This window comes from Phaethon aethereus (assembly GCF_964289735.1).
Source record: "Phaethon aethereus genome assembly, chromosome: 11".
NCBI lineage: Eukaryota > Metazoa > Chordata > Aves > Phaethontiformes > Phaethontidae > Phaethon > Phaethon aethereus.
In genome coordinates, this window is record NC_138587.1 from 14,045,218 (window position 1) to 14,053,881 (window position 8,664).

At 63.4% G+C, this 8,664-nt stretch overlaps 1 protein-coding gene across 1 annotated transcript in view; it reads right to left on the reverse strand.

The window, feature by feature from the left end:
* Positions 1–4,057: 4,057 nt before the first annotated feature.
* Positions 4,058–8,664, reverse strand: part of COL7A1 (collagen type VII alpha 1 chain) — a gene marked incomplete at both ends in the record, with an annotated part of 28,022 nt that continues 23,415 nt past the window's right edge. The window contains 13 exon segments of the mRNA XM_082004599.1: positions 4,058–4,107; positions 4,251–4,430; positions 5,135–5,254; positions 6,578–6,613; positions 6,696–6,744; positions 6,965–7,018; positions 7,099–7,176; positions 7,500–7,616; positions 7,908–7,970; positions 8,087–8,149; positions 8,226–8,279; positions 8,498–8,551; positions 8,641–8,664. Coding sequence (XP_081860725.1) covers positions 4,058–4,107; positions 4,251–4,430; positions 5,135–5,254; positions 6,578–6,613; positions 6,696–6,744; positions 6,965–7,018; positions 7,099–7,176; positions 7,500–7,616; positions 7,908–7,970; positions 8,087–8,149; positions 8,226–8,279; positions 8,498–8,551; positions 8,641–8,664 — 942 coding nt within the window.

Consider the following 8,664-nt stretch of genomic DNA (forward strand, 5'->3'; position numbering starts at 1 on the left):
CCGCCCCTGGCTTCCAGGCTCAGCCAAGCTTTGGAGAGGATTTTTGTGGATCGCCGTGACCCGGAGAGAAGAGGCACACGGGAAAAACCTGCCTGGCTGGATGCAGCCCCTTTGGAGACATCCATGTGGCGGGCGAGCCAGGAGCTAAGCAGGGCACAGAAATCCCCGCCGTGCCCAGGGCTGGGACTGGCTGTGCTCCAGCTCTGGCCCCAGCGAAGGCAAACCTGGCGTTATCTTCTCTGGTGCTGCTGAGGTGGTGGTTATTAAACCAAACCCTCCTGTGGCTGCTGCTTGTGCCATGGGCACCGAGACGGGGGGGACAAGGTGCCGTGTCCACAGTCCCCTGCGGTCACAGATGCCACCCCACGCTCTGCTGCGCCCGTGCCTCCCGGCAGCCCCGCTGTCTTCTCCAGCCCTGGCCAAGGAGCCGTGCCCCAGCCAGGGAGGTTTATTTCCTGCGCCCGATGCGGGCCATCAGCTCGGCGTTGGCGGCCGCCTTGGCCTGCAGGTCCTTCTCTCTGGCCAGGTCAAGCAGGATTTTCAGTACGTGGGTGGGGACATCAAGTGACAGGGACACCTTTCTCACCTTTTTCCCAGGAGTAGGTCTCTTGGTGGCAGGGCTCGTTGGCCATGGCAATGCTTTTCTTGCTGACCCCTCTAGCAGCGTTGGGCTGGCTTTGTCCGGATGAGACCCTTCCCCAGAGCCATGGTCGCTCCTCCTCATTTCAGGGAGACCTGGCAGTGTCTCATTAGCGCCGGTGGTTTCCTGCCTCGTCAGCTTGCCTCTGTCCCCAGCTTGGAGGGCCGGCGGGAGCCGCTCACGGCTTGGCCCCGTCCAGGCTCTCGCTGGTGCCCCGAGGACCACCAGGAAGGTGAGCAGCATCCTGCAGCACAGCGCGGCCGGGAGCACCTGCAGGAGCGTGCGGCCAGCACTGAGCATCACCCCCGGCACACTGCCGCGGCCCCCCAGGCAGGATGTGTCCCCCCGGGCTGCCACATACAGAGCCCCACCGCTCCCCACACCAGCTGCCCATTCCTGGCTCGGGGAAGGGTGTTCACCTCCCTTTTGGGGAGCCTTGGATTTTACACCCTATCTGAGCATTTTGCATGGAAGGAGATTTTTGGGGAGGCTGATGGAGACATGGGACACAAATCAGCTGGGTGGCCCTGTCCTTTCCTGCAGCCCCTGGCCAGACGGTGACTGTCCCCTCCGTTCCACACCCTCCAGCCCTCTGCTGCCCAGAGGAAGGGACACTCCCAACTCGGGTGGGCTGGCAGCATGGTGCCCGTGGCCGTTCCCCAGCCCAGACCTGCCCTTTGGCTGGGGAAGTGTGACGTACCCGGGTTGGGTAAATCCTACTGTATGGCCACCTCTCCCAAATCACTTGCCCAGTAGGGTTTTGCCCAGCTGGATGGAGGGCAGTGAAACGTATCCAACCTCCTGCAACCCACCTCCAGGATGAAATGCTTTGGAAAGTGCCAAACCAGGCAGCCAGAGGCGGTTTAACTTGGTGGGAAGCGGGTAATGAAAAGCATCCAACCCCCTGCAACCCATTTCCCAGCTAAAACCCCTGGGGAAAACGCCACCAACGGGCACAGCCTCACCATTTCCAGCGGGTCCTCGTTCCCTAGACGTTCAGGCGATGCTCCTGGGGTGTGGGGACCATGAGCTGGGGGTTTGCCCCACTCCCTGACGAGTCCCAGCTCTTATCCTGCCTCCGGCTCCACCTCCGACCCACAGAGGGGGTGATGGTGACACGCAGCAGGGGGACACGATGTTATTAATACATTTTGCCTAATAGCAGATGAAGTCATCCTGGGCTGTGGGTGGGCGTTTGCCCCCTCAGCTCTGTCCGCTGCATTTGCAGGGGATTCCGGGAACCCAGGGAGGCTCAGGCATAATTATTTCATGTCTGACTCGCGAGATGGTTTTTATCCATCTAATTGAGACTTCCTGCTCCTGTCAGCCTTGGTTAATCTCTTCAGGAAGGCAAAAAATGCACATGCATATCGCTGCTGGCTGGTGTCCGTGGCACTGGCAGCATGAGTGCCAGACCCCGGTGTTGTGCCGCACAAGGCTCCCGTCATCTCCCGGTGCTGGTTTGGCGCTGCTGTCCTGATGGACTCCCTGGCCCTGGCCAGCTGGGGGACATTGTTGGAGACATGTCACCTCCCTGCTGTGCCACCCCGGGGCGCTGCTCGGGCCACTGGTTTGCAGCCAGCTGCACCAGTCCTACCAGGACACCCTGGTTGGCAGCCCACCTACACCCAGCCCAACTGGGACACCACTGGTTTGCAGCCCATCTGCACCAGTCTAACCAGGGAACACTACTGGTTTGCAGCTCACTTTCACGCATTCCAACTGGGCCACCACTGGTTTGCAGCTCACCTACACCAGTCCAGCCTGGCCTAGCCCCTCCACCAGCTGGGTAGCAGCCTGTGGGCATTGCTGTGGGGTGAGCCTCACGCAGAAGGGTTTTGCCCCAAAAGTTACCCCCTTAGCAGCCAGGAAGGCACCTGTGTGAGACGAGTTGGGTGCTCAGCCCGGAGGGCTGGCCGGGGTGAGGAGCCAGGGCACCCGGGGCTGGGGCTCAAACCGCTGTGGTTCTTGCCCACCGCCATGGCCGCAGGGTGACCCGTCCCGTGCAAGCCTCTCTGGTGGTGGCAGGGAGAGGAAATAACGCCGGCTCTGTTCCTCCTCCCGGGGGTGGCCAGGAACTCACCCCCGCCAGCCAGAATTAGCTGGCGGCGCTGATTCACCCAGCGCATCATGCAGCACCACAGCCCCACGTGCCAACACGTCACAGCTCAGCTGGGGGGTTGTGGCCTGGCTGGCGTCAGCCGGGCACGCGACGGGCACAGGGACGGGACACTGGTGTCCCTGGGGGCTAAGCCGGCACAGAGGCAGGAGGAGATGGGCAGCCGGCAGCGAGCGGCCAGGACGGGCATCCCAGCCAGCTGGGGTGGACAAGGGGCACGCTTGGCTGAAGAGCTGGCCCCAAACCCTGCGGGCATCTCCGGCAGCACGCCAAGAAACATGGCATCTCTCCGTGAGCGCAGCTTTAATATCACGGCATCTCCCCCGCGCTGGTACACATATACGTTCGCTGTATACAGATATACACAGAGAGCAGCGGTACGTATGGGTGCTGCGGAGGTCCCCTGGCAGCCCACAGCCCCCCAGGCCCCAAAGTGGCAGGGGGCATGTCCCCAGTCGGCCCTGGGGCTGGGGACCCCTGAGAGCCGACATCGCTTTCACAAAGCCTTTGAGAGCGAGCGTAGGCGAGCAGGAACCTCTTCTAACATAGCACCATCCTCAGGGTTTCCCCGCCAGGCCAGGGGGTGCAGGCGAGCCCCCCCAGATTAAGGAGAGATGTGCTGCTGGCAGGCGTGCGAGCTGGCGGATAGAGCACGGAGAAAGCCTCCAGCCTCCCCACAGGTCTTTGCCAAACCATCGCAGCCGCAAAAGGGGAACTGGGCCCCAGTTGAGGTTAAGGTGAAATTTATTCAGATGGAGCCAGCTACAGGGTGGGGGGGTGAGGGATGCTGTGCAGGGAGGCAGCGCCTGGCCCCGGGATGCGGGCAGCCTCCCCGGGCAGAGAGACGGAACAGGGGCAGGGGGTAGGGACCCGTGGAGGAGCAGGGAAGGGGACAAGGGTGTCAGATGAGGGAAGGGAAGCCCCATAATGCCAAGTCCCAGCTTGGCTCCCAGGCCGCCAGGAATGGGGAATGGGGCCAAGAGCCATCCTGTCAGCAGCAAATAAGTTAAAAATCAAACTGGGAACAGCCCAGGAAACCTCTGGGTGGGAAAGGGGGTTAAGAGCTTGGAGGGGGGTGTGGATTCCCATTTGATATAAATTTCACCTTAACAGGCAATAAAACTGATATGAAAGGAAAAACCCATGAGCAGCAAAAAGACACGTTAGAAATAGCACCAGGTTCCTGCCGGGGACTGGTGGGCACACAGCCCCCACCATCGCGGGCAGCCCAGCCCTGGCCGGGGCGGCAGCCAGGCCCCGCTGCCAGGCAGCCCTGCCTGCCGAGGCACCGCCCGCGCCTATGCCTTCGGCTGCCCTCCCGCCTTGCTGCTGGCAATGCCACGGGCATCTGCGGAGAGAAGGGAGGTGGCATCAGAGCCAAGGCGGGGCACCAGCATCATCCCCCCGGCTCTGCATTGGTCAAGCCCACGGCCCTGGGTGGGTATGCTGCCAGACCTGCCGATGCCAGTGTCTGTGCCGTGCCATGCCTACCTGCCCCTGGGCGCTGCCCGCAGTGCAGCTCACACTCCTCCTTGCTGTCGAAGCGGTTGAGGTTGCCCCTGCAGCCACTGTAAACGAAGGGCCGGCACTCGGTCACTCTTTGGTTGTAGTACCACCGCAGCGTGTAGCGCTGGCAGTCCCCCTCGTCCAGCGGCAGGCTGCAGGGCTCAGCTGTGGGGGGCAAACGGCGATGGTGAGGGCAGGCAGGAGCCGGCAGCCTGCCGGTGGTGGAGGCGGCCAGACCCACTTGGCAGAGGAGGGGAAACCCCAGAAATGGAAGGCAGGGGATGGCTCCCAGCTGAAAGCGGGCAGAGTTTGGCTAGAAGGGACATCTCCAAGCTCTGCCCAAGTGCTGGGAGTGAGGGCAGGAGGTGCTGCTCTGGGCAAGCCCTCTACCAGGGGCAGCTCCCAGTAAAGGCTGGAGATAGAGCTGGGAGGGAGGTGGCACAGGGACATGATGGCCACAATGTCTCTTGGAAAGGTACCAGAGGGACCCTCCACATGCTGCTGCTGGGGCTCCCCTGATCTCCTGGGGGCTTTGGGATCCCCTCCTGTAGCTCATGACCAGGAGCACAGGAAACCTGCCAGGGGCAGCAGGTCCCACCAGCCCAGCAAACCACCCCTTGCTGCCGGTGACGGCTTCAGGAGGGGGACCGAGTGAGAGGTCTGCACGGTGTGTGCAGCACAGTGCTGTGATGGGGAACGTGCACCCCACCTGGGTGCCAGCGAGAGGGCTGCAAATCCCAAATCCCCCTAGCCTGAGGGCCTTGGGACCTGCTGCCAGGTGGGACGTGGAGGCAAAGCAAAGCCCGGGCAGCCCCGCAGTCGCCCCGGTAGCTCCATCCTCGGTGCCAGGTGGGCGCAGGGAAGCTCACCACCCATCGCGGGCTGCTCCGAGCTGTCCATCTCTGGGACCTCATCATAGTCCTCCTCCTCCCCGTACACGCTCTCGTAGTCAAGGTCATCGGTGTCGAGCATGACCTGCCCTTCCTGCCCTGAGAGACAGTGCCAGCCATGAGAAGGCCTGCCTCCCACTCTGTCCTCTCCATCCTGCTCCCCCCATCCATGTGTGGTGGGGGCACAGAGCCCCCCAGCTCTGCACACACACAGCACATGCCTGTGCATGCCTGCACACACACACACGCGTGCATGCACACACACTTCCTGCTGCCCTCTCCTCCTCCTCTCCTCTCCCCCTGAGACCGGCAGCACGACCATTGATGAATAATCTCTCAGTGCCTATGAGCAAAGGGCAGGGACATGACCGGCCACACACATGGAGCAGGCGAAAAGGGGGACGTGGACTAAAAGCACAAGGATGACACTCACCCTCCTCTTCCTCAGTGTGTGATAACTTAAGCACAGGGACTTTGTGAGTGCTGCCAGCAGTGAATGTCTGGGTGGGGAAGAGCCCTGCAATGGGGAAGGACATGGCACAGACGTTAGGAAGGAGACAAGGGGACCCGGGGCGCTTCCCCCTTGCCTCCTGGGGGGAAACCACCCCTTGCAGGTGCAGAGCAGCCCAGCACTGCCCCGGCACTGCTGCAGCCTGCCGGGATACACAGCCAGGGGTGGGGGACCTGGGGACACCCCCTCCTTTCTCTGTACTGCAGACCAGAGCTGCCAGGGGCTCCAGAGGCGGGACAGGCAAGGAGGAGCTGCTGCCCAGTGAGACAGCACCCGCCTGGGACCCCAGCAGGATGGGGACGGGGATGACAATGGGGATGGGGAAGCACATGTGCCCACGGGGCCAGATCTTGTGGGTACTCCAGGCTCTCCATCACCTGTGTGGCCATGCTCCCTCTCCTGGCGGATGCTTCTTCCTCCTCCCTGGGCAGAGTGGAGGCTGCTCCTGGTCTGAGCCCCCCAGCCTCCTTGGAGAGAAAGCACCCACCTCATCCCAGCCCACCCCTTGCCTGTGTCCCTCATTCCACTCCTCCAGCCCACCCTCCCCTCTAGCAGTCCCAGCCCCTGCAAGCCTGCGGGCCCCAGCTCCGGCACCCAAGCATGGATGGGGCACGGTCCCTGTGGTCCCTTCTTGATCAGGCAGACCCTGGCAGCACCCAGACCCCATTGGCACCATCCTGAGTTGGCTGACTCTGGGGATCCCTACTGCACCATCACTTCTGCCACGCACCATCCCTCCTCCCTGTGCATGGTCCCACGCTGATGCCGTCCCTGATCAAGGGGGTCCCGGGGGATCCCAGCCTCCTCCAGCCCCCCTCAAACCGTCAGCACACCTGGGTGCTGGGACACCTTTGGTGCCACACGCATGGGGCAGGGGGTTAGGAAGGGAGAGCCGCAACCTGAGTGCTCACGTGAATCCAGGTGCCGTGGGAAGTGGCCACTGCAGGCTGTGGGAGAGACAGGGTGTAGGGTCAGGGGTGGTGTGGGCCAGACCCCCGGCCCTGGGGAAGTGCGGTGGGAGATGCTCACCACAGTGCTGGCTCATCTCCTGCCTGACAAAAGCACGGATCTCCTCCTCCTGCCGGGCACACGGAGGGGCGAAGGACCCACATTGCAACAGGGGACAGTGCAATTAGAGAAGAGGATTAAAACCCCTTTCCCCAGGGCCATGTGCCAGAGCAGAGCCCGGAGATGGGGGAAGACCCTTCATCAGCAGTGGTGGGACAGACCTGGCACCCCATCCCACCCTGGTGACCCGAGTGCCGCAAGCCCGTGCCAGCTCCCTCCTGGCTCCTTACCGTCATGCCTGGATCCCCCTTCTCCCCACGGAGCCCCTGGGTGCCGGGACTGCCCTAGGGACAAGCAGAGGGGAGGTGGGAGGCTGGCCCTGGCTGGGGCTCACCCGCCCAGGGCCAGGCACCCACTCACCCACCTGCTCTCCTCTCTCTCCAGGGATGCCAGGCACGCCACGGGACCCTGGCACCGACTGTCCAGGAGGGCCTCTCTCCCCCTGCAAAGGACATGTGCTCAGGGTCTGGCTGGCAGCTCCGGAGCCTCTCTCCCCTCCCCAGTGTCACAGATGTGCTCCTTTCTCCATGCCCCACACCCCAGGGACACCTGTGCAGGTGGGGACAGGGATGGGGATGGGTCCAGCCCAGCTCCATGACAAGAAGGTCCCCAAGCCCCCAAGCCCCATCCCCTTGGCAGTGGGACACAAGAGAGGACCCCAAAACCAGTAAGCTAGCAGGTCAGGGACAGAGCTCGGACACTGCTCCTGGTGGCACCAAACCCTCACCTACTGCAGGGACAGGGCCACCCATGGTGAGGACTCACCTTCTGGCCCTGCATGCCCTCAGGACCTCGGGGGCCAACGCTCCCTGGGGGCCCAGGGGGGCCAGGAGTACCATCACTGCCCCGGGGACCAGGGCCACCAATAATGCCTGGAGCGCCCTGTGGGAGAGCAGAGGGTGAGGCCGAGGGTGGCGGAGCCCCCCGGCCCCAGAGCGGCGCCTTGGGCATCCTCTGACCCCGCAGCTGGGCATCCCTGAAGCATCGGCACCAGTGCCTTCTTGTAAAGAGCGGGGATTCGTTGTCACTCATAGTTTATTGCCATAATTTAGAGCAGCGCCAGATGGCCCTTCTGGGAGCATCGGGCTCTGATGGGCTTCAAACCAAGGCCGGATCCTGGTAAAAGCAATGTGGTGCAATGCAATGCATACCATCCCTTTCCAGCCCACTCACCCGGTCTCCTTTCTCCCCTTGGTCTCCTTTGGCTCCCTGCTGCCCATCGAATCCCCGGTCACCCTGCAAAGAGGAAGGGGCAGGCAGTGGAGGGCAGGCAGTGGAGGGCAGGCAGTGGGGGGCAGGCAGTGGGGGGCAGAAGTGCCAGCACAGCTTTTCCTGGCACTGCCCTGACCTACCTTGGGTCCCATGAGGCCCTCCTTCCCAGGGATGCCTGGTGGTCCCGACAGACCCAGCTCTCCCTGGGGGACAAAGCAGACGTCCATCAGCCACCAGCCGTGCATCCCCGTCCCACCCCGGCACTAGTGCAGTGCTTACCGGCTCGCCTTTCCTCCCTGGCAGGCCCGAGCGCCCCGGGATCCCCGGCTCTCCCTACAGCAGGCAGGAGAGAGGCAGGGCGGTCAGTCCTGCACCCCTCAACGCTCGTCCCAGAGCCATGGGCAGAGGAGGGGACCTCACGCCCCTGCCGTGGGGCCAAGCTCCAGCCTCAGCCATCTCCCTGCTCCCCCCAGCTGGCGGAGGGGATCCAAAGGGCCGCAGCCTCCAGGCACCGTCCGGGCTCCTGCGGCACCCCATGGGCACCCACTCACCTTCTCGCCCTTGTCCCCATCGAGGCCGCAGGCGCCTTTCATGCCCCGGTCACCCTGCAAGGACGAGGAGGGGAGTCAGAGCCATGCCGAGCCGGCGCAGGTCCCGGCCAGGAGAGCACCAGCGGTCAGAGGGACCAACCCACCTTGGGGCCACGCATGCCCAGGGG